Here is a 25,360-nt window from a genome sequence, read left to right as displayed (position 1 = left end):
GGCTGTCCCTTCTGGCTCTAGAGGGTGGGTGGGGGTGTGGGTCCCTCCACCTCTGCAAAGCTTCAGAAATCTGGTGAGACCAGGACTAAGACATCTGTCACTACACGTACAGCAGGGAAATGGCTGCTTTGGCAGCCTCCCCCACTGCTGTCTGCTCCCTGCCTCACGTGTGCCACCGCTGCACCGCATCACCAAGTCACAACCTGCAACGGGGCTGAAACTGGGACAGTGCTCAACTGCATGCCTGAGCAGGCTGGGCCTGCAACTGGGCATCCCAAGATGAGTCCAGAGTACGTGCTGCGGTCAAAGCAGGGAATCTGTCAAATTTGGGGCCCCAGGATGGAACTGGAGTAGACGTTAAGGTCGAAGCAGGGGGCAGATCTGAAATCACATCCCAAGATGGGACTGGAGCTGAAGTTGCAAACCAATGCAGAATCAGAGCCAACATCACAGCTCACTACTTGGCTGGGGCCTACGTTTTGGCTCAAGAGGGGGAAAAAGACAAAATCAAAGCCCAAGCACTGTCCAGAGCCAAAACTAGCTAAAGGTGGGCCCAGAGTCAGGATAACATCCCCACCGGGACTGGAACCATAATCATGGCCCAGTATCAGGACAAAACAGCAGTCACCACCTGTAGTGCCAGAGCCAAAAAATTTATAACCCAAGATGGGCTGGAACCAAAGCCACGGCCAGAGATCGGGGCCAGAGCGTACACTGCTGCCACTGCTGTGGCACTCACTGTCTGAGCATGGACCAGAGCAAATCTGAGTTGGAAGCAAGTAGTGGTCCAAGATAGGGCAGGAACTGAAGCTGATACCTGAAGTTTAAGCTGTCATATTTTTCAGATTCTGTAGTGCATTAGTATGTAATGCTGAACTTCATATAAATTGTTAGCAAGTTCACTTCACAGGGTAGTTAGACAAAACAATCCTTTTCCAGCCTGAGAACCAAGGTCACCATCGCAGCTTCAGGCCCCAAAACATATAAACAACAGCTAATTGGGGGTGGGGGACCAACTGGGAGGATGGGACTTCATAACCTGAAGCTGTAATTGGACAATTAACCCCAATATGCAAATGGACCAAACTGAACAAAAATGTGAAAACTCGGGACCCGTCATCCATCTTGGGTATAACCTCGGCCAGGCTCTTGTACTGCCCAAGATGTATCCTTTGAAGGCCTTTTTAATAAATACCTATTTTATTTCTCTTACTCTGTCCAGCCTCTTTCTAGGTAACCTCTCCAGGCATCAAAGTCACAGCCAAGTCCTGGGCCAGAGCTGAAATCATGCCCAGAAATGCCACTGAGATGAAGCCACAGACCAACGTGGGGCTACAGCCACAGCCACAACCTGCTCTCCAGCCCTAGCCGCAGTCATAGACCAAACAGGTACTGAAGCTGCAGTAGCAACCTGGTATTAGGCCAGACCTGTCTCAGAGGCCCAAGATGTGTCTGGAACTGAAATCATGGCCTGAAATTGCAATGGAGCTAAAGTCACATCTAGATGGACTGGGGCAGAGATAGGGCCAGAGCTGAAGCCATGGCCCAAGATTTCCCCTAGAGGCAAAGTAACAGCCCAAGATATGGCAAGGAACAAATTAGAAACCTAAATAGAGGCCAGAGCCACAGACGTGGTCTGAGATTGAGCAAGAGGCAAAGATGCAGCAAAAATGGCACCATCACTGATGTTACAACTCAGGATGGGGTTGGAGCTAAAATCACAGTCTGATATAGGGATGGAGCCAAACTTGTGCCTTGAAATAGGGCCAGAGCCAAAGTCACAGCTCAATGCGAGCCTGGAGCAGAAGCCATTTTCCACGCAGGGGCTGGAGCAGGGACCAGAGTTGAAGCCCTGATCCAAAAACTGAGCCAAACTCATGGCCTCACAGGACATGAGTTGAAGACATGGCTCAAAAATAGCCATCAGTCACTGAACAGGGAACAGGGCTAAAATCGCTAAATAACCCAAGAAGCAAAAGTTGCAACCTGAAACTTAAGCAAAAGCAGAAGTCATGAACCAAGCAGGGACTAAAGGCAAAGTTACAGCTATCAAAGCAGAGACAAAGATGTGGATGGTGAGATGGCCAGAGCCAAAGTCGCAGTTTGACACAAGGCAGAAGCTGAAGTAGCAGCCCAAATAAGAGCTGTAATAGCCTCCCAATCAGGGCCAGAGCCAAAGCTCAAACATCAAGATGTTGGCAAAGCAACTGGCCAATATCAGGCCAGAGATTAAGTCACAGCCCAGTACCAATCCAGAACCAAAACTGCACTCAGAGATCAGGCTGGGGCCAAAGCAGGAACCCAAGATGGAAATGAAGCCAAATTTGTTAGCTAAATTTGTTAGCTTAAGCTGAGCAATAGCTTAAGCCAAAGTTGCAGATGAAGATGTAGCTGGAGACAAAGTCACAAGCCAAGACAGGGCCAGAGCCAAAGCCATGGCCCAAACAGTGGCCAAGTCACAGAAGCCTCCTGAGGAGGAGTCAGACCCAAAGCCTGGGCAGACTCAAAGAAGCCACCTAAACAATGGCCAGAGCCAAAGTTTGGCCAAAGATGGGACTGAAGCAAAAATCTCAACCCAGTGTTGAGCCGGAGCTGCAGTAGCAGCCTGAGGTTTGCCAGAGCTCAAATTGTCTCTGGTCCCTGCTTGGGCTGTGACTGGTGCCAGATTGAGTTGTTAAGCTCAGCTTTGTAGAGATACTGGAGTGAGACTTAAACTTCTCACATCTTTGAAAGCAAAGTTGCTGGCTGATGTCAGACAGGACCCAAAGTCACCAACGGAGAAGGGCAAAGAAGAGACAAAGACCAAGCAGGGGAAGAGTAGACATGGCAGCCTGAGCTGGAGCTGGAGTCAGAGCCCTATATCAGGCTGGGGACAAGCTTGTGACCCAAGGTGGGACCAGAATCAAAGCTGTGGCTCAGGATGGGTCCTGGAGCTGGAACCATTGCCAAAGATGGGGCTGGAGAAATGATAGAGGCCCAAGATGGCTCCTGATCTCTACTTACAGCCTAAACAGAGGTCAGACCTGCAGTCACAGCCTGATGGGACCAGAACCAAAATCACAGCCTAGCCAGAGGCCAGAGCTGAAGCCTGATACCAAGTTGCAGATGAAGAGACAGGGCCAAGGAGCAGGGGCTGGAGCCCATCTCAAAGAGTGATATACAGCCAGAGCCAAACCTATGACCAACGCTGGGCTGGGCACCCAAGTATTGGCCTGAAACAGGCAGGAAAAAAAGTTGCGGACCAAGATGGGGCTGAGTGGAAACAGCAGCTCAATATTGGGCCAAAGCTGAATTCACATCCTGAGCAGGATCCAGAGCCAAAATCATGGCCCAAGATGGGCCCAGAACCAAAGTCAGAGCCTGACAGGAGAACAGCTGAAGTCTCAGCCCAAGAGGAGATGAAATCTTGGCCTAAGCAATGGCTGGAGCTGAAGCAATAGTGAAAATGGGGCCAGTTAGAATAATGGCCTGAACAAGTTGAAGTTGGTGCCCAAGCTGAAGGTGCAGCTGGGCCTCTTGAGCCGGGTTGGAGCCAAAGCTGTGACTCGGTAACAGACCAGAGCAAAAATAGTGACTCAAGATGGGGCTGGAGCCAAAGTTGAAACAAATTCCTCTGATTGTGTCCCCTTCAGGGTGTCAGCTTAGGGCATCACATCACATTCATCCTTGCTCATCATTTACCATCAGCAACAATAATAATTAGAGAAATGTAATTATCCCCTGGCAATTAGCTGCCTATTTTTATGATCTTCTTAAGTAGAAAGAATGTATCTTGATTTCAAAAGCCCGCAGGGTAACATGTAGTGTTAAGTTTGGGCTTGAGTTTGATGAATTGATTGGACAATCACAGAGGAGGGAACACAAGGGAGGATATTCAGGCTTGGTTAGGAATAATGCCCACACGTGATACAGTTCTCAAGTCAACTCCATTGCCAGTCAAGTATCGAATAGTCTCTGTCCTCCTTTCAAACATGCTGAATCAAGAATCTTAGGTACTCTTGCAATCAGAATAAAGTCATAAAACTGATATAATTTCCACTTGAAATGCTATGCTGAATCCATCAGAAATGCAGTTGGGATCCTACATTTAATATGAATCAAAACTGTACTGCTGGGAGGCTGGTACAGATCCACCAATGGTAGTTTCAATGGTCTGCCTTGGAGACCTAAAGCAGGCACAGAGAGACAGCACAGGCTGCTTGTGAATACTGCCTTGACCTGGCCCGTGTGCTTACTGGTGACCCCATCTGGGGTCACAAAGTAGGTGGAGACAAAATCCAGGTCCAGCATTAGGTTCTAAATACACAAGCTGTGAGTTTACCACACGTCATTTTTTTGTTATCATTTCACATGGATTTGTTCATAGGTGCAAAAAGAGTTGCCAGACCTTGTAAGGACGTGGATTTGAGAGAACATGAGAGAAGGCAGAGATGAGCAGCAATGCTGTACTTGCCCTTCAGCTGAACAGATTCTGCAGTAAGTGGTGCCGAGTACCCTCAGCTGGCCCTGTCAAGCACTTGCGCACTTGCACCAACTCTTTATCCAGACACTGCCTGAGAGCTGCCTTAGAGCACCTTTCCCCCAAAAACAGGTGCCTGCACACAGCTGTGGCCTCCAGCTACCTCCCAGATATGGCAGCTGTGTTTTAATGAGGAAGGAGACCTTTGGATAAAAGGGAAATTTCTCAGCCTTGGCTAACTGATGACTAATGATACGTTTAGTCAAATACCTAAATTTCATTTTTATCCTGGATAAGGTTAGAAAAGCCATGCAAATAAAAAGAACACAGTGCCATCTTATACAAGGAATATTTAAAGTTCTGCCTAATGTACTAACAGTGTATTTTCTACTGCTGGATTGCTGAGCACTAGCCCTCACACCTCTGCACAGCATGTACCCAACATACAGACAATCTCCTGCAAAAAGAAAGAAGTGCCAGTGCACAAGCAGCACTCAAGCTACAGCTGCATGGTTTAGTCTTGAGTACAGTTTTACTGCAGACAGGCATTTTACTTCTGTGTCACTGTCAAATGGTCATTTTAGTGCACCTGATGCCATTTCCCTGACAGAGCATAATTTTATAGTAAAGTGCCTGTTTGCCCTAGCATATGGCTGGAGACAGCACGCATATTATCTACAGGTATAATATACAGCATGACTGTAAAAGGTGAGAGGGCTTGCATGCTGAGTAGTTAATGCAGTTATCACTCAGCCACAGGGCTTTTCATGTTTGCCGATGCACCTCTCGCTGGAAAGCTGTGACACCCAGTACTGCACCAGTAACTTCCCAAAACAAATACAGTCAGTCACTATCAGCACCTTTGATCTGCAGAAGGAGGAGGGGGTCAAAGGAATCAGACTGACTCTGCAGTCCCTCAAGCCTTACTCCTAGGCTTTTCCTGACAATGCATCAGTTGAAGTTACTAGCTCATCAACTTTTCCCCCAAGAGATAGAAAGTTTGCAGCATAAGCAAATTTTATAGCACTTACAATCCTAACCCCATTGTCAGGAGAGAACTAGCTCCTATCCCTTTTGCTGTTGCCATAAACCCTGCTGAACGGCTATGCAAGCACACTTGTGCTTTACATTTGACTTACGTATCTTCTTCACCAAGTAAAGCCAACTAGGGCAAACTCGGTTCAGCTCATGAAATATTCACAGCACTATAACACAATTACATGTGTATGCATATACACAGGGACATGTAACAAGTGCAAATGTTCTCACTGCTTTGAGATGAAAACTACTTTTTTTTCTTTTCTCCTAAGAATTTCTTGCTGCCCAGGGTTAAATGTAGGTCAAGCTGTCTGAGCCCATGTCTGTGGCACACAGAGCAGGATTAAACTGGAATTTTCCACTCAACTGTCAATCACTATAATGTCTGCAAATGTTAAATTAAGCTGGAATGATCTGGTGTTGGCACTGACAGGGGCCTCAAGGGTGGCATTTTGGCCTCCATGAAAAAGATGCTCTCTTTCTCTGAACAAGGGGTGGCTATGTCCTGGCTGTTTGCTCAAAGCCCTGCCAAACAGAAAACAGCTCTGTACAAGATAGTGAGATGTGCTGGAAGGGAGCAAAGGGAAACTATACCTTGCACGTGGAGGGACTGGGAATGGTGGCAAGGTTATTCCCAGCATTGCCATAGGCTGCGCTGAGACCTGGCACGTACATCTTCATGTGTGCTTCCTCATCTTTAAAATACTTTTAGCACCTTTCTGCTACTGCTCTGCAACACACTTCATAATGGAAACCATTGAAGTATACAAAAGATTTTATCTGATTTACAGATTAGCCCCTTTATTAAGGAGACCCAGCCTTCCGATGTCCCCCTCTAGCCATAGCAGAGTTTCCACTAGCTTAGCATGTGCAGGTATCCCTGGGACGGATCATGCAGCCCTGCCAAAACAAATAATGTATTTAAGGCGACTTGGAACACCTAAGGCAAGCAGAAATTTGCAGTTAAACAGTAACAACTGGAGCATATAGCTTCCCCCTTATGTTTTGGAACATTCTGGGGACAAGCAGGGTTACTGACCATAGAGGACACTGAGAAAATCAGCTCATCAATTTCACCGCATGTAAAGAATTCAGTGCTTCAGCTCTAATCCCCATTCTCAGGCTCTCAGGAGCAATCATTTGGCAGCCAGTCTGGAAAAAAAAAGTAGAAAACAAGCAAAAAAACCCATCATGCAAGTTTTCCGTTTTCTTAGTCAATGCTAGAGTTTTGCAAAAGCAGCACAATGCAAACTGCACAAAAATTGCAGGGCATTGCCACAGTAGAAGTGAGCTATTAGAAGAGGATTCAGTACTAAGGGTTTTAAAATGTGCATTTTAATTAGAGCTCACTTAAAGCACAACCGATCAAAACAGTGATAATGAGAGAAGCCTAATTAATTTTTGTCTAAGTAACGAAGTCTCATTACAGAGGGGTCTTTGGAAGAAAAGGGTTTGGGATGTTAGAAACAGGGTGTTTGTAATGAGGCACAATACTGCTGGGAGCCTGGAAGCCAGACCTAGAGGTTTCACAGGACTGCAGCAGCTTCTATATTAATCTTTCAGTAGAGAAAAAGTAACCCTACTGAGATGAGACATCCCATTTACAGCTGAGTTGCAAGCATTGGCAGTGATATTAAAACACAATCAAACAGAATGGCATATTATAAACCAAATATAAATACAATTAAAACCAGATTAAGTAAAAGATCAAAGCAGGCTCCAAAAATGCAGTTTCCAGGGAGTTCAGGGTTCAGACAGTAGAGGAGGAGCAGAAGCTTGCAGATTTAGAGTACTTCTAAGGACTATGGAACTAGCAGTTTTCTAAATATTAAAGAAGAATTAAAATGCTGTAGATGGAGGAGAGCAAACACAGGGTGGTTATAGGAAAAAATATGGTTACTTTTGACCCCCAAAAAAGTACTGAAACATTTGAAGAACTATGGCATTTGAAAAGAACAGCAGCAAGGGGAACAGCCTGGTTCCTCTCTGAGTGGAATATAAAGGCAGCTCCATAGCAGGGTGTCAGAAGTGGGATGGACCACGGCTCCCATAGCAGACCTCTTCCTGGAAAAGACCTGCAAGAAAGCCCCAGGTTTGAAGTATCAAACTCAACATCACATGGCAGCAACACAGGCATCAAGCTCCAGAAGCACAGGTATAAAATATAAACCAAGGTAACTATGTTATTAATTATCATGCTGAATAAAGCATCACTTCATACACTTATGAACAGAAATAACCTGCTCTTTCCCAGTTTTGTTAAGCTTTAGTACGGCGAAGTGGCAGGTGCCAGACAGGGATAATTTGATCTACCTTGCAAAGATCTGTATCACCAAAGACAAGTCTTTGAGTGTTTCATGGGACCCTTTCATCTGGTTTCTACTAACAGTATCATCCCGCTCTTCACCCTATTACTGGACTACAATTGCCCTTGTTTTAAGCACTTTTTAAGCACTGGCCAAAGCATGTCCCAGCTTTCTTAAACCAGGCTGTGAATCTCCCTGCCACAAGCCATATTTTGCATCTTCATTTTTCAAAGAATTTTTGCACCTCAATGCTTTGGGGTCCTCGCTTATCCCCCTACTGCTCAGTCAGCAGTGCTGTGCCAGAGGCACCACCAACAGCAGGGCTTCAAATGAGATTGAGGTGGGGTTGTTATCTTAAAGGCATTGAAATCACGAGCTGGCTTAGATTAAGTGCCTAGACTTAACTCCAGCGTGCAGCAGGCTGTCTCCCACTACAGCCCAGCCCATGGCAGAGGCAGGGCAGAAACACCCAGCGCCATCCCAGCATTAATGACCAGAGTGTGAGGGTCAGAACGCTGATCTTAAACCCTCATCAGACATCCAGTCCCAAGGCCCTCACATAATGCCTCAAGGATTGAGTCCTCTCAGACTCCTTAATGATCTGTTACCTGGGTGCCAGCAGCAAAACAGTAAGGGAGAAAGACAAGTACTTATTTCACCAAGGCCACTCTAGTGTTCCATGCTTTTTTGTTGTTTTCCACTTGAAAGGGAAAATAAATCCAACAGGAGACAAATGCATTTAATACTTTTTAATAATTTTGTGCCATGGTTTAACCACAGCGTATTAAGAACAAGCATAAAATCTGTATTTAAAACTAACAACAGCACTTAGAGCAACATCTTCCTTTAAAAGTATTGCAATAAACAGACCTTAGGTCTAAAAACTAGGACACCACCATTTGCTCAATTAAAAGAGTCAGATACACAACAGTTGAAATCTTTTTCTGTATATAACTGGGAGTTACGGTGGAAAATAAGCAACAAATTAATTGTGTTAAACAGAAAATAAAATTAAAAAAATAAAAAATAAAGCAAGCCAGGTTTGTCATAGCATCACATGAACAGCTATTGAGAAATTCCAATACAACTGTAAAAAGACTTACTGTTTTTAATACTTTGTTTTACAACAATAAATTTTAAAAGAAAGATTAAATATTGTTGATAGTGCTGTACATATTTCAGAATAGCTTGAAAGAAAATGGACAAAAATAAGAGATGTGTTGAAAATGTGATCTTGAAAGCCACAATGTTGGAAACACAAAAAAAAATTAAAATCCATACAGCAATAAAGCATTTTACACTGTAAATTAACTAGCAAGAAACAACAAAGAAAGGGTAACACTCTAAATTAAACAGGCATTTGATGGTTAATTTTGAGTGTAACAGCCTGACTGATGTACATACCATTATGAAATGCTCTGAGCACAGCAGCATTGGGCAATTGAGAGTTATACAAAGATAAAACCCCTATCAACGCTTATGTAGTCTTTATATCATGAGTAGAAAAGCTTTGTTAAGGAATACTAAAGTGATTTTTTAAAAATTATTATTATTTTTGCTGTCCAGGTCCATGATGCCTGAGGCTCTCGTAACTTCTGCTCATAGTCCTTTTAAAATCTTGGCTGCCTGCTGTGCTTTGTGGTACATGGAAAAGCGTGAACACAGCTGTGAATACACTTAATAGATAGTCTACTCTTTCCACTGCAGCTTCAAAGCAAATTAGTGCCTCTAAAAGGAGACATGCTCGTGTTTGGTCCACTCAATATGCATGTTTTGTTATGATAAATCCTACTCTAGATTCCTCCAGCAGGAGGTTTATTCTGTACAGTCTTCCAAGTGAAGGCCCGGGTTTTTTTGTTTGCTTTTCCTCCTTCATGCACAGAAGTGGTACTGCAGTGCAAACAGAAACGTGAAGGTGGCCAGGCAAGGCACACTTCCAAAACAATTATTCCACACCCTGACAAACAACAAATGAATTAACAAGTGACAACCACAAAATATGCATATTTACCTGTGGTACATGCTTACTGACAGAACAGTTCAACATATAGAAGGATGTGATGATACAAGCTACCTGTAAGGGCGTGATGATGCAGAACTGGCCATAAAAAACTCAACACACTTGTTTAAAACAACAAAAAAACCCAAACAAAACAACCATGATCAACATTCAAATACAGGACTCCTGTGAGGGCTTTTAAAAAGATATTTACAGACAAAGGTGTAGATGCTTCAGGTTGGCAGAGAAGCAGTGAAGGACTGTGCCCCAAGGCAGCATCCTCCAGCATGACAGACCGGGTTGAAAGCCCACTCAAACCAGAGGAAGCCCCACCACTGACTTCACTGGCCCCGGGCAAGGCCCCCTGAGTTTTAGCACAGCGCTTTGCTAATCATCTGAAAAACCAAAGCAAAACACCATCTCAAACATCTCCCAACACCTTGCTACCTTACATCTGTGGTTAAAGCCTGGCAAGTATAAAAAAGCTACATACAGACAGGAGTATCTATGAAAGATTAGTTGGTATCCATCTGTGAGAGGACGAGTCTGTCTCCAACCAGTAAACTTTTCTATCACCTACTGTCCTGGGATAGTTAGAACAAACAGTTTAGAAAAATAAGTACAGCATCTGCAAGTCCCTACACTAGAACTTCATGTTGATTTTTCCTGAGGTATTTGCTTTACTGAAGAGCGTGCAGGGGCACAGGAATGGAGCACCAAACACGGGGAGACACCAGGGGAGAACCAAACTGCCAAGAGAGACTGCAGGAAGATGAAGTGTCAATTTACTTCCCACACCACTGCCCAGGTTAGGTTTGAATAGGTCTAAGCATTTTTCTGTAATCTTAAATATGATCCTGGGTTAAGCCGTTGCTGTCAGAAGCCAACACAGCAGCAGAGCTGCCAGCTCCAAGCTCCCACTCAAACCCTGCATTCAGCTTGCTGCCAACTGCAGCCACTCCTGTCCACCCTGCAAGAGCACAGGTCACCAGTGAGTCCATCCACGCCCCCAGCCCAAGGACAGTCCGTAGTGGCAGCATGGTGCACCAGTCGTGGGCACAGAGCAAGGGTTGGCTGTTGTCACAGAAATCTCATTGGCCTAGTTCTGACTTTGCAGGAATGGTTCAGGTCAGTTCCCACTTGTCTGAGCTTCATTTCAAATCTAGGATGTGATTAACAAGGTTTGAAAAGTTTTAGCCCATTTCTAAGTTAAAAAAAAAAAAAAAAGGTAATCAAGGATAGTAATAAATAATGTATCTGTTGGAGAAGTAGTAACTAATACTGGTCTAACTCAGCAATAGCAAGGCAACAACCAATACAAGAAGCATCTAGTTGCAAGGTTAAAGCTGTGGAGGTTTTGTTTGTTTTGTGGTTTTTTCCTTTTTTTTTTAAAGTGACACATAAAAAAAAAAAGAAGAAATCTTCACAGCAAAGATGCATCAAATGACTAATTGCTATACACAGGCTTGTCAAACAGGATTTGTTTAAACTTTTTCCCTTATGATATTATATTGATATTTAATAGGAAAATAAAATACATAGACTTTTTGTCATTTGTATGCATTCATTTCCAAACTTTCTTACAAAAAAAGGACGAAGCACAGATTGGCATTCACAAAGTCTATGCCATTTTTTGTGTTAAAATTGGTATCATCTGTACACTATCTTACAGTATTAACATCATCTATTTGTTTTTGTATGTTTGTTTGTTCTACCCATTGGGTAGGATATGTGCATAATATATTCAAGTTATACACAGCACCATACAAAGAAAAAAAAACAAAAACAAAACAAAAACCAGAAAAAAACCCAGACAACGGAAAAAGCACCATTTTAAGTGAGGCACAACAAAGGTGGGAGTGTAAGGCCTGATGCAAAGCCCTCTGAAGTTGGCAAGTCTCCCTACCACCTTCAGCAGGCTTTGGATCAGGCCCTCTTGAGTGCAAGGGGATTCCTATCTGCTCAGACCTGAACATGAGGCACCTTAGTTGCTTACAAACTACGGACATGCAAACCTCCTCCAAATTATATCTAATAAGGACAAATTTAATTATCAGTAAACCTACCACAGCAGACAGACAAGCACAAACCAAGGAGAGAAAGGAAGAAGGAAAGAGACAGCTTTGTCCCCCACGAGATCCTACACACACCATGTTGTTTCAGAAAGCTCACACACCAAACCACTTAAAGCAGCAGCAGCAGCAGCAGCAGCAATATAACAAAGAAAATAGCGTCACCTCTGGCAGTAAATCACACATCTGTCAGAGGGAAGGGGAAGTATACCTCCATTTCAGTTTTGTTTTTTTATCATTGATCAACATAAAAAGGTAAGCTCTTTTATAGCAAGAAAGCAACACTAGCAATACCCAGGTTGCTTGTGTTCAGTCTAAAAACAGAAGAGACACCAGCATGGCAGAAGTAAGAGCCAGGAGAGTTTGTGACACAAAACAGTCCTTGACCTTCCCTTTCAAAAGCAGGAGAATTGTGCTGGGTGCTTATAAAAACAACATTAGCATCCCTGAAATACATTTAATGCTAATGACAATTTCAAGGAAACATCAGTAGGCCCCTCCCACTACATGTCTATGGTACTAAATAGTGTGTGAAAGCACTTCATCGAAACACCTACAGCTCAGTTTGCTGGAAGAGGCAATGCAGGTCTCATGTTGGTTTTGGAGGATGAACTTAGTGCTGCAGCTTCTGTTTATTCCCCAGAGCTGTACCAAGAAAACTACTATTTTTTTTTTGCTGGTGCAAGTGTGCCCAACAGGGCTTCTGCCAGCCCAATTGTGCAATCAGAGGTGGCTCAAAACGTAATTTACATCCCCGATTACTGAAGACAGGCTGGCAAATGACATATTAAGTATGAAAAAAATCCTACCAACATTTTCAATCAGCATATTCCCAAAACGTTCAACTTGAATTTCATAATGAAACCTACAGAACAATTTTGGACAGGAAACCTCTCTAAGTTCAACACATCCTCACGAGGGACTTTTTCATGTTCTAAAAGGCCTCAACAGGTCCCAGACAACTCAGTAACACTGCCTCTTTCTGGGGATTGAAATGATTGGCACACTTGGGGCTGGTGTAGGAGAAAAGTTGTAATTGTACTGGTTGGCAAGCAGGCAACAGTGCAGGGGAAGATCAGATATGTGTAATTAAATTACGTGCAACAGCCTTTATCTAAAAAGCAAGGATGTAATCAAAAGCCAGACTTCATCTGAACCCACTGCACAGAAGGATCACTTGGTTCTCATCATCAGCTAGGTTTGAAAAAACATGCTTATGAGTTTTAGGGTGCACTAAGTGTATTTCCTTCCTGTACATCAATACATGAGGTCTGCACTGGGGTTATCCCAAAGCATGAAGATTTTTCAAAGCTCACCCAAAAGGAGAGAGAGCTGTTGGATGGAAGATGCATGAGCACACCGGGTGACAGACAAGAACTGCTGCAGCAAGAAAGCCCCCTACTGATAAAAACATAGGTCACAACATTTACAGGACTGAAAAGCAAATATTCCTCATGCTTCCTGCTGTTTGACAAATGACCTGCCATTGTTCCTGAGAGCACAACACAGAGCCATTTAGCACTTCTGGAAGGTGATTATGGAATAGCAACTAGTACAGAGAGAATCAAGGGGACAAGTTTGCATGCAGGTCTGTATGTGCATGGACATGACTTAACAGTAACAACCAGAGAAAACCTGTGAATAATCCTGCATACTTTCAAATGTGCCAGCAAGCCTGTTGTTTATCCTTGGGGAAAAAAAAAAGGCAAAGAAAAATACTGATGTATATCTATTTTTCACCAGCTTACTATTTTGTTTTTCTTTGCCTACGAAATCAGGTTACCTTAGCTACCATGAGTGTTCAGGGATGAAGTCAGAGAAAGGTTAGCAATCAGTCTTCTCCAAAGCATTCAAACATTCTTTATAGATTAGAGTGTCAGTTCTAAGGTCAAATATCTCACTACCTGGCAGGGTTGGAAACGACCACCTCAGACAGCACTGTTCTAGACAGCCTCCACACAGGTCTCTTCAGCAGGACAAGGATTTCTTCTCTATTGCAAACAAGTGCATTCCCTAATAAACAATGCAATTCTGCTCCTTATCCTTCCCTGCACTCCATTCACAGAAGAAAAAAAGAACTCTCAATGACACTTCAAAAAAAAAATGTACCTGCAACAAGAACATTCAGAGATTTGGCATAACAGAAGCAGCTTCCAGCTAGGACAAACTGGTGGAAGAAGGGGGCAAGCAGTAACAAAAAGCCAAATCAAGCACAGCTTAACCTATGGTTTCTGCAGATTCCATGAGTGCAGGAATGCAAACATCTTCCTCACTAGCCACCAGGAACTTGTACATGGGGTGTATGCTTGAGTTTTCATACTTCCAAGGGAAAATCATGCTGTAATGAAGTCCCATCAGCCCCACCAGACTGGCCTAAGTGCAGAGCTTGTCAGTGACAAGACCAGAAGCAGCATAGTTAGATGCTCTCTGATGGAAACATCCTATTATGCACGTGCCACACACACCAGGAAAGGATCTGAACACTGCACTGCTGGCTGGGTACCCCTCTTCCTATCCCTCACTCACATCCTTTAAGCAGAGTCACACTCAGTCCGCCTGTCCAGCACTGAGAGGAGCCCAGCCACAACTGTGCTAGACACGGGTACAGAATTAGAGCTAAGGGCCAAGTGCTCCACTGGCAAACTTGGAGAGAAAGCGTTGTTTTCTCTTGCTAAAACCCCTGCCTTTTCTAGCCCTGAAAGATCATACACAAACACCAAAGATGAGGTGTATTTAGCATCAAGAAGAGAGCCATGCCAAGAGACACAAGGGAAAAATTATTTTTTGCAGGACAGAGGTTACAAGACTTTATTTCATAAAGGTGCATTTAAAAGAAAAAATAATCTTTTAACCTGAAATTTTCTAAAGCAGGGGCATCACTATACTGAACTTTGGGAACGTGAGTTACTGGGCAAAGTCAGAAGATGCAACTAGAATTCAGGCAAATATGATCCATCACAGAAAACACCACACACATACTGCGTGGGGTTTGTGACACATAAACCAGAACACGAGTATGGAGGCAAAATCTACACAATTAATGCTACAATGTTTGCAGAAATCTTTTATAATTTATACAAAGTTTCACTGAGTGGCTCTGGAATACAGTCTATCAATTCTGGATATTTTCAAAGCTTGTCTTCCATAAATGTTTCATGGAATTACCTATCCTCAGAGCTCAGCAATTTCTAAGTCTGTAAAGATTGATAGTGCTATCTAATTCTGGTATTTCTTTTACTGTTCTGTTCTCAAGAGCAGATTCTCTACCACATCAACAGAAGAAAAAATAGAAAAACAACATGTTTCAATGTTACACTGTTGACTGCCTTCCCATTGGAGAGCACTAATATCCATCAGAAAATTGCCTATTTACTGATAAAAGAGGCCCCAAAAGAGAAGACTGCAAGCTCACCTACAGCAAGTAAACTACTCACTACACTGCCAGGGCTGAGAGGTACTGTCTGCACATCACATTTGGGGAAGCAGAGCATGGCATGAAGCCATTAGAGAGTGTCCAAAGGAGGGCCATGAGGATGATGAAGGGTCCCCAGGGGAAGCCATCTGAGGAGTGCCTGAGGTTACTTTGTTTGTGTAGCCTCCAGGAGACTGAGGGGAGATCTGAGTGCAGTTATAGCTTCCTCGTGGGGAAAGAGGAGGCGCAGGCACTGATCTTCTCACCCTGTTGACTGGTGACAGGATCCAAGGAAGTGGTTGGAAGCTGTGCCAGGGAGGTTTAGGTTGGGTACTAGGAAAAGATTCTTGCCCCAGAGGGTGGCTGGGCACTGAAACAGGCTCCCCAGGCAGATCACAGCACTGACAGAGTTCAAGAAGTGTATGGACAATGCTCTCAGGTAAAGGGTGTGACTCTTGGGGATGGTTCTGTGCTGGACAGGGGTTGGATTCAATGACCCTGATGGGTCCCTTCCAACTCAGCATATTTGCTGATTCTAGGATGAAAAGACAAAGATGCAAGAAGAGATGCAACTATTAGGTGAGCAAATACCAAACAAGTTTATCTTTAAACAAGTATTTTCTAAAGAACTGGAAAAGGCTGTATTTTCCAAGCAGAAAAATTTTCTCAGCCAAGAAAAGCTACGAGACAGCATACTGGACAATGTTAATGGGAAGTGCATAAATCCACTGGCATGCAGAGAGGGAAAAAGATGGCAAGGGGCTGTTCTTAAAGAAAGTACGTTCCCAAGAGGTGACTTTGAAGGCAACTTCAAGGCTCACTGTGCTGAGATCTGCACATGGGGAAAGTTGGTCTTCAAGCAGTCCAAGCCCAGGGTCCAGTCCAGGTGTGCTCTGCCATGACAAATGAGTTCCAGCTGTTCTCACCTGAAGGCTTCTCGGCTAAACAATCCTCACTTAGGCAACAGCACAGTATCCGTGTAGGCACACGCAGTCTCTGGCTTAAAGGCTCACTCCTCAAGTGACAAAAGTCACTGAAGAACGAAACCAACATTTGCTGGTTTTGTCTTCTGGTTGAGTTTTGTTTGTTTGTTGTTTTTAACTAAGAATTATGTTTGCAGTTGTTAACAAAAATCTAATTTCACAGCTTTTATTCCCAGGAACCAGACAGTGATGAGAGCCCCAGCTGACTGAAAGCCATCTAGTCATCTTCTAAACACCTGTCCTGCAGGTCTGAGAGGAGAAAAAATAAGTGAATCCCACCATACAATCTCTATCTCTCCCTTCAACTAATACATATGATAAAAGGCAGCTTTACTCTGCACTACCAGCATGACTCAAACCAAAATAACAATTACAGAGACAAATGGGGCTGTGTATTCAGACTAACAGTTACACAAACGTTTTCTAAACTAGAATAAAATCAAATTACCTTGTGAAGAAAACAAATCTACACCGAGGCCCAAAAGACACACGCGCACGCACACACGCACACAGTTTTGGCATTAAAACTCTGCATAGATCAAAGATGCACTTCAGTTCTCAGAGCCCCCCGTGTACAGAAGTCCTGCAGAAATCCAGCCTCCAGCCATGGGACCAGGGCATTGGTGCCCTTGGGGCACTCAGTGGCTGCTGCCCACAAGCACAAGGCTCAGGAAAACAGAAAAAAGTGAAAGATCTTAAAGTGAAAAGGTCTGTGACACACTCATACACCTATATATTAGAAACTATTCAAGCTAAGACTCTAAAGATTCTTACTTTTAAGTCCATTTCCAAAATGCATTTTAAGTGCAATTTGTGCTTTTTCATGTGCTTGTGATGCCACTATCACCTTTTGTCAACTGAGTTCTGGCGCCACGCGTGCTTCCACACACAACAGCCAGTGAAGAAACACCCCACACGCCACGACACAGGCAGGTGACACCTCCCAGCTACTCTCCAGGCCAGTATAGCAAAAGTCAGGGCTTACAGACACTTGGTTAACACGTGAGTCACCTTCACCCACGAGCACAGTCCTGCTGGCGTCACGCAGACATCACACACCCCGAAGGGTTTCTGCAACAGGGCCCAGAGCAAAATGGTCTGCAGGGAGAACTCCTGGTGCTCCCACATCCCTGCCAGGGCTGCGGCAGGAGCCGGCACCGCTGCCACGGGCACCCTCGGTACTGCTGCAGAAACACCACGGGGGTTCAGCCACAAGGGCTCCCTTCACTTCCACAGGACGGACCCCAGGACTGAACTTGGGCATCAGAAGGGATGAAATGGAGAGCGAAAACCACAACAGTCTCACAAACTCAACAGCAGTGCAGGGGGAAAAACCCCACCCTGCATTCTCAAACAATTTATTGCATCATGTCATGATATGTGACTAAATACATTTCAGGCTACAGTGAGGACTAAAATCTCTAGAACGCTAAGTACTGGTGATACTGCATGATGAAAAGGAAAAGAATGGCAGCACTTAGAATCAATACACATCAACACATCTGGGGATTTTAGTTTTGCCGTTTAGGAAAGAAATAGTCTACACTGCAAAACAGCTAAACCGTAAGTGATGGAAAATGCTGGGATTTCATATTTGCCTTCTTCCATCCAAAAGTCTCCAAGACACTTCATTGATACACTGTTAATTGAATGCAAATTATTGCAAAGACAAGCGTCCCTGTATTTTCTAAATTGTAAAAGTCAAGAGATGTTAGGCTAAGTCCTGTCCCCATCTTCTAGCAAACCCAGGGGGAAGGGGCAGAGTCCTCCTGTTCACTTCTAGGGCTCTATCATTATTCCACAGGTGAAATGACAACATATAGAAGAACTTCACATAAAACAGTTCCCTCATATATATTTTTTTTAAAACAGTAAGATAGTGCAACTTTTAAAAACACATTTATCACAACACAAATTAATTCCTTGCATTCATCTAAGTTCTCAACTTTATACCTTGGCACACATAACAGGAATTCTGTTTCATATTAAAAAAAATTCACACCCTGGGAGAAAACAAAAAGCAAACTGGCCAATTCTTCCCCCATTTATCTAGCAAAACCACCTTCTTCCTTCTGCCATTCAGGGAGTATAAAACAGGCTGTACAAGCCTCATTTCTGTGCTAAGTTAACTTTTAGAATTAAATAATTGAAATAGTTTATTAAAAAAAAATAATATATTCCCCCCCGCCCCCAAAACACTGCTCGTAGACAAACTGAATGGAAGTTTGTATTTCTTTCAATCTGCTTTGCATGCAATTCCCCTGAAAGGAATCAGAAACAAAGAACTGGTTTGCACGTTTGGTTTTACTCAGTTGTACCACGTGAAACGTAACAACGCCGTGCGGCGGAGCACGGGGCTCTTCCTCCAGCGCCCTGCTCGCATCTCCCGTCCTCACTCCAACGCTCCTGGGCGGGTCACTTAGACCAGGTTCCCTGGCTTCCGGTCCTGGCCTTTGCTGGGGACTATTGTGCTCTCTGAATTGTTCTGCTGGAACTGAAGTCTGCTCCCCCCCCTCTGCGAGGAAGGAGCCATGTTGCTGTGCTGGTGATGGAAAAAAGAGGAGCCTGGGTAATGCCCCATGACCTCGCTGTACGTCGGGGGTGGTCCCTCCATCCTTCCATTACTGCTGTAGTTGGTTGCACTTATGCCCGAGTTGCTGCTGGGTGGGCAGGGACCCCCGTTGTACATGGAGATGTCTATCAAGTCGCTATCAAAAATGGTTCGGTTGGGCGGCGCCCTGACGGATTCCCGGTTGAGCTCCATCTGCTGCTCGGGGTCCCGCAGCTGCAGGGTGCAGGGGCCCTGGTACGGCGGCGGCTCCTCGCCGTCCGACAGCGAGATGGTGGGAGGAAGGTCGATCTCATGCTGCATGTAGGGGTAGGTGGGCTGGAAGCGACTGAAACGGTCCCGCTGCATGAAAGACGGCGTGGTGAACCTGTCCCTGGACCTCGGGGCGTACATGATCTGAAAGGGGAACAGAGACACGCGTGACTCCACGCCTGCAGCACGCCCCGACAGCGAGCTGAGGAAACTCCGAGTGCTGCTGTCTGCCACCTGTCCTAGGGGCTGAGTCCCACGGACACCGTGCACGCGTGCGGCCACAGGCACGCAGGTGAAGAGGCAGCAGGGGCAGGAAGGATCCAGCACACTGCTGAACAGCTGCACGAAGGAAGCCCAAGGCCCCACAAAACTACCTCTGACATTAAAACATTCCCCGCAAAAAAGATTCTGTTTTGGAAACCAGGAAATGAATTCTCTCTAGTCTGGATAATTGACTAGTTCTACAACAATGTCCCAATACTGAATTTCAGCTGCAGGCTGAGCTTCTCCCTCCTACTCGGAGTTAATGCATCCCCAAAGAATTCAGATGGTCATTTTAGTACCATTTGTAAAGGCTCAGCATACCTCACGCCTTCACTATCACAGTGTATCAGGTGTCCTCCTCCCCCTCAGTTCTCAGCAAGAACTCAGCCTCTGGGGAGAACCTACAAAGCTTCTGCATTGTGATGTAAAATATATCCCTGGTATATTAAACCCTGGAGAAGGACCGGCTTTACAAAAGGAAGCATTCAAGATACTCTGTGAGGTGCTATTGCTCCTCACTTGGTCTGTCCCAGATCTGGACACACACAGCAGCTTCTCAGATCCTTTTTGGATCCCTGCAGGGTCAACCCTGGACCTTCACAGATGCAGGGCCAACCACCAGGAAGTTCTGCTGCTTGTCACAGGGCAGCTGGACCACTCAGAGCAATACACCCACAAATTATTGCACAGACAAGGGATCTGTGCTAGCTAGAAGATGGGAGACTGGTGATAGGTGTTGTAAATCCAAAAAAGTTCAGGGACAAGAGGAACTGGTCTCCCAGCTTCCAGTGAATACTCAAATTACTGAGCCACTGCAGGAAAGAGACACACCTCCACCACTTACTTGTGAATGCTTACTATGACACAGGGAGTTGCTGATGGAGATGAGGTGTCAGGTGGGCAGAATTTCATTCTTTTAAGAAAAGGTCTCAGGAATTTATGAAGTGCATGTTAAGGCAGGCTCAGATGACAGTGTGAACTACACTGAGCAAGCTTTCGTTACAAAAAAACAGATGCATGTTTTTGAAAGGAACCAAATATACGTTACAGGAAAAAACAAAAAAAGAAAGCTCTTGATAAAGATAGTTAAAAATTTGTCAGTACCTCTGAAGCACCCTGGCGCGAAACCGAGCTTTCTGAGGGCCACAAGCACCCCTCCTGAAATGTGGAAGAAAACAACAAAAAAAGAAAAATTAATAGATCACATCACCATTCTGCCTCATAATCACAGCTCTTACCACCAGTCATCTTCTAAGGACTGGCTGTCTCCAGGAGCTAAACAAGCAACATGCCACCCTTTTCTTTCCAAAACATGTCAAAGAGCAGCTCTGCTCCCAAGCAAGTCAAGCTTGTCCATTTTGCGAGTGCCAAGATGTCACCACAGCACCCAGCCCCACAGGCTGTAAGGATGCAGCAAGCTGGTGGTGGCTGAGAGAGTGTGGCAATGCATGGAGATGACAGGAGACACCTCAGCACCTGAGTGCTGAGCAGGTACCTGTCACCTCCCAAACCAGCCAGGGTGGCAGGTCTGACACAGGTCTGCCAGCCAGGATCCCAATTACACACAGGCAAGACAGTTCACAGCAAAACCTGGCGTCTGTAATCTCAGTGAAGTGACAGACACACTAAGCCCAGGGATAATCCGGTCAAAACTGTCAGTTGCCCAATTCCCACCATAACACTGAGGTTTCAGCCTCTTTTTCAACCACCTTCTCAGGTCGAAATATTTTCTCTCTCATGCCTTGAAATGCTGTTCTGACATCATACCAGCGCCCAAGGCAGAATAAAAAGGTGAAGAACAATATGTCAGTAAGGGAAAATAGCTTAAAGCACATCATTATTTTTCTTCTCAGTTAATTGTTTAGAGTAGCAGTAACTCCCGCAATGAATTTATTTTATTGGAAAATTTTGAGGCTGAAAAGAACATATCAGAGCAGATATAAAGCACAGAACTTCAATCTTGGTGTACAAAGAGAAAATCAAAATATTGTATAGTCATGGCTATTTTCTTGATGCTAATTCAAGTTTTACAGATATAAGACATTTCAGGAACTGGAAGGAAAATGCATACTGTCCCCAAAAGTATTACCATGTACAGACTGCTTCCAAATCTTACTGTACTGCTTCTTCTCACCACAGCATCTTTCAACATATTTCAGATGTAAAAATAGACCCAACGAGATGTTCATCATGACACTCAAGAGACCAAAAGCCGTCTGTGATCCTGTCAGGAGAGTCCAGCGCAGAGGAAAGCTGCTCTAAGAGGACTCTCCCACAGGATTCAGCTGCTAAGGGAGTTGCTTTGAATAGCAAAGCTGGTACACTTCTCTTCTGTAGCTTTAGAGAGCAAAGAGAGAGAGAGGCCGACAACTGCAATTATTTTACAACTTGCCCAAGTATTCCCCTTTGCAAAGACACGGAAGACAAACCTTATGCAGATTCCGGTATTTCAGTGCCTAGATAAGGCTCTGTCAGTTAAGAAACTGTAACTATGGGACCATACACATACATGTATATACATACTTGTACATACATTCCCTTCCACTCCTTCAGCACCCAGGTGCCCTCATTTTGAAACATCCCAGGGTATGTTTGCACTATTAAAGGCAGTCAGGTTATCAGCAGCTCACCCAACAGGCTCCAAACTCGTTGCAACTATTTGTAAAACATACTAGTCAAAGCTGAAGTTCTCAGTCAACTGCCCCTGAGTTACAGGCTCAGGAAAGAGGAAAAAAGGCAAAACCAATAAGCCAACCCAGAAAGAAACAAAATTTACCTCCACCTCATATTCCCTTAAACTCCCTTATGAAAAGGAGTTGCTGATGAGGATGTGGAAATGACTTCCATCCTAGGTCCCATCTTCCCAAAGGCAAGAGGGTAAGATGAGCTGGGAGAGATGGTGCAGCATATGGAGAAAAACTCCTTGAATGGAGATGGAACAGGACCTGCTCACTGAGCCAAAACTCCCAGATCTGCTACCAGCCATGCCTAACAGAAATAACTTCTTAGAAGAGAGGAGTTGCCTGTTACTTCTCCTGCTGATGCCTGAATCCCAGAACAATCAAAGGCCCTGCCTGGAGGCACTGCAGCTGCTACAGGGATCCCGCTGAGTGTAGCCAGGGCACTGGGACAGTCACACCAAGATGAGACCAAAGGAGCCCAAAGCTCTCCCCACTCTGGGATAACTGCTTGAGATGCAGTTGAACTCTGAGGCTGTGAGATCCTTAGGATGCAAGGCTACATAACAATATCGTTCCTGTGACAGTATATCCTAGAGTTCACTGGTAGCACCTCCCTTCCCCTAAGGTTTCCCCTAGAGAGAGCAGCAGACTGCATAAATAATTTGGCAGCAGCCAGCCCCCAGCACGATCTCTATCCCAGGAGCCAGAAGAACTCCCCAAGCAGATGGCTGGGTAACAGGCACTCAGTGTGCCCACACTTGGATAATACCAGGCTCACACACGTGCAGACCAACCTCACCATGCTTGGCCCAATGACACAGCACAGAATCCTCTCCTCAGTGAGGCCAGACTAAGTGATCCAATACAGAATTTCTGTCCTCCTGGAATCTCTTCATCTACCACAGGAGACTTACCACCTAGATCTTGAGTCTTTATTTAAGGGAAATTCCCCCTTCCCTGCATTGGGTAGATACCACCAAACCCTAGGGTTGGTGCCCACCAACTCCACTGATCTTGGGGTAATGGCAAGAGGTGGAAATGAGAAAAAAGTACTGCAGAAGAAAAATATCCCCACAACTAGACCACTCTACCTGAGATGTAGATTTAGGAAATAACATGCTGGGACCACCCTGACCCATCTGGGCTGATTTATACTGAGAGAAAGTGTCAGTTCTCACTCTCTGCTTGCCCCGTGCTTACAGACCTTCCTTTGAAAGCTAAAACGCTCTCCCTGTGCTCATATCAGTGAAAATCAGATGAGAACTGACAGCATTTGTATTTATACTAGGGATTTGTACAAGCAGTTATCAGGTATGTGCAAACAAGGCTAAACCTGAGCAAATGCAATTTGCCCACATTTTGATGAGGGTAGTACCTCATTTACCTGCTTCTTATAGACTGTCAATAGCTAGGCCACCTCAACTTGCTCCTTGTTCAAGAGACTTCAGGCATGAGCTTCAATAAATACTTAAAAGTAACAGGGAGAGAAAGCTTATGCATTCATTCCCTAAAGTGTATTCATTCTTAACATTGTTAGGCTTTGGAATGAAAATCCTAGCACCTACAATAAGACCAAGCAGGAAAAATCTTAGGGGCCCACCTATGTCATTTGCTGACCATTGACATTTTTGGGTTTCACTGTAATTTACAGAAATTAACTTTGTGATTAGGTTTTGAAATAGCAGCATCATTTAATAAATCCAGCTGAGTGATTACTTAATTATCTCATGGTGATGATTATTTAAGTCAATATTTAGAGCTTAGGAGACTCCATAAGCCTAGGATAATTTACTATTTCAAATTTGACAAAGGTTTAGAGCCTCTAGAACTACACAGTGTAGGGAGATGACTTTTTGAGAACATTTTTAAACTCTGCAGCATGCACTGCCATCCCACTGCCTCAGCTGAGCATCAGCCCACAGACAGCCAGCAGGAAAGACTTTTACCAGAAGAATGATTTTTAACTCAGGATAAACTATAGGTAAAAATTTACACTCAGCAAAAAGTTTTCCTCAAACTGCAAAGGATCTCTGTGCTTGTTATAGCTGGGACAGAGATAATTTTCTATATAGTAGCAAGTATGGGGCCAAGTTTTGGATTTGTGAGGAAAATGGTGTTGATAACCCAGGGATATTTTCATTATTTCTGGTGTTTACACAGGAGTCAGGGCCTTCTCTGCTCCTCACCTCACCCCACCAGCGAGGGGGCTGGGGGTGCACGAGGAGCTGGGAGGGGACACAGCCTGGACAGCTGACCCCACTGACCAGGGAGACTTTGGGAGCAGGAGCATTTGTCTTCACAAGTCACTGTTACACACCATGGAGCACCCTGGAAATGGATGGACATGTGCCTGTCCCTGGGAAGTGGTGGATGAATTCCTTGTTTTGCTTTCCCTATTCAACTGTCTCGATCTCAGCCCACAAGCTCTCACTTTTACCCTCTTGTCTCCCCCAGCCTGCTGGGAGCAAGTGGCTATATGGTGCTTAGTTGCCAGCTGGGGTTAAACCATAACAATCCCATATAATCCTAACTTTTCTTTTTTCGATGACTGTTAAGGAGATTTACAGGCTTTCTCTACTATTAAGTTTCTGTGAAATAGAACTCTGCCTGAAATGTTTCCTGAGAACAAAAGTCAGTCTTTCACTTTCTAAAATGCATTACAATTATTCATAAGGCCCCTCTTTTCCCCTTAACAGATTTTTAATTTTATACAAAAAAGAACACACACACACACAAATACACACAGTTCTTCTGCAAGTGAAACGTTCCAGACAGCAGTGTAGTTTCTGATTTTGGCCCTAGGTGGTACATTACACCACATTAAAGCAGTGGCTTGCTGAAAACACTCCAGGAAGGCACAGGGGCTCATTCCTCCTCATATCTTCCTGGGTGATAGAGACCAGCACATCTTTGAAGATAGCAACAAACACAAGCAAAACAAACTATTGTGATCTCCCCAACAGAATGAGGAGTATTCCAGCAGGATTGCTCATTCCTTTAAAAGCTATTCCTCAGGGGAAAGAAAGGTGACACTGTCTAACAGAGCAGTGCACAGTACCAAGGAGAAGTACTAGAGAATTACAGAGAGTGCCAAATCTCTCACAGGTAATCTGCCTCCCTACACTTACTGCAATTATTACTGTTACTTAATGCTTTAAAACTTTTATTTCCCCAACTTCACAGCACTTCATCAGTTTAAGTAATCTTCATTTCACTCAACTGAAGTGAGTAAGTACTATTATCCTTCCTCCTTTGTTTGGAGATGAAGCAAGTTGCCCAAGGTGACACACTGAGTCAGGGGCCACCCAAAGCCAGCACCCCTCAC

The 25,360-nt window shown here is 44.4% G+C and overlaps 1 protein-coding gene across 4 annotated transcripts in view; it reads right to left on the bottom strand.

Annotated features, from left to right (window-relative positions):
• Positions 1-8,537: 8,537 nt before the first annotated feature.
• Positions 8,538-25,360, bottom strand: part of LDLRAD4 (low density lipoprotein receptor class A domain containing 4) — a 283,789-nt gene continuing 266,966 nt past the window's right edge. For all 4 annotated transcript variants that reach the window (XM_063397097.1, XM_063397117.1, XM_063397123.1 and 1 more), the window contains 2 exons: positions 20,459-20,512; positions 8,538-19,234 (listed from right to left, as the gene is read on the bottom strand). In XM_063397097.1, coding sequence (XP_063253167.1) covers positions 18,689-19,234; positions 20,459-20,512 — 600 coding nt within the window. In that variant the 3' untranslated portion in view covers positions 8,538-18,688. The remainder of the gene's footprint in view (positions 19,235-20,458; positions 20,513-25,360) is intronic.

Source organism: Prinia subflava, chromosome 1 (assembly GCF_021018805.1).
Source record: "Prinia subflava isolate CZ2003 ecotype Zambia chromosome 1, Cam_Psub_1.2, whole genome shotgun sequence".
Taxonomy (NCBI): domain Eukaryota; kingdom Metazoa; phylum Chordata; class Aves; order Passeriformes; family Cisticolidae; genus Prinia; species Prinia subflava.
The sequence above is the reverse complement of the archived record's forward strand: the minus strand, read 5'-3'. Positions and strand labels throughout refer to the sequence as shown.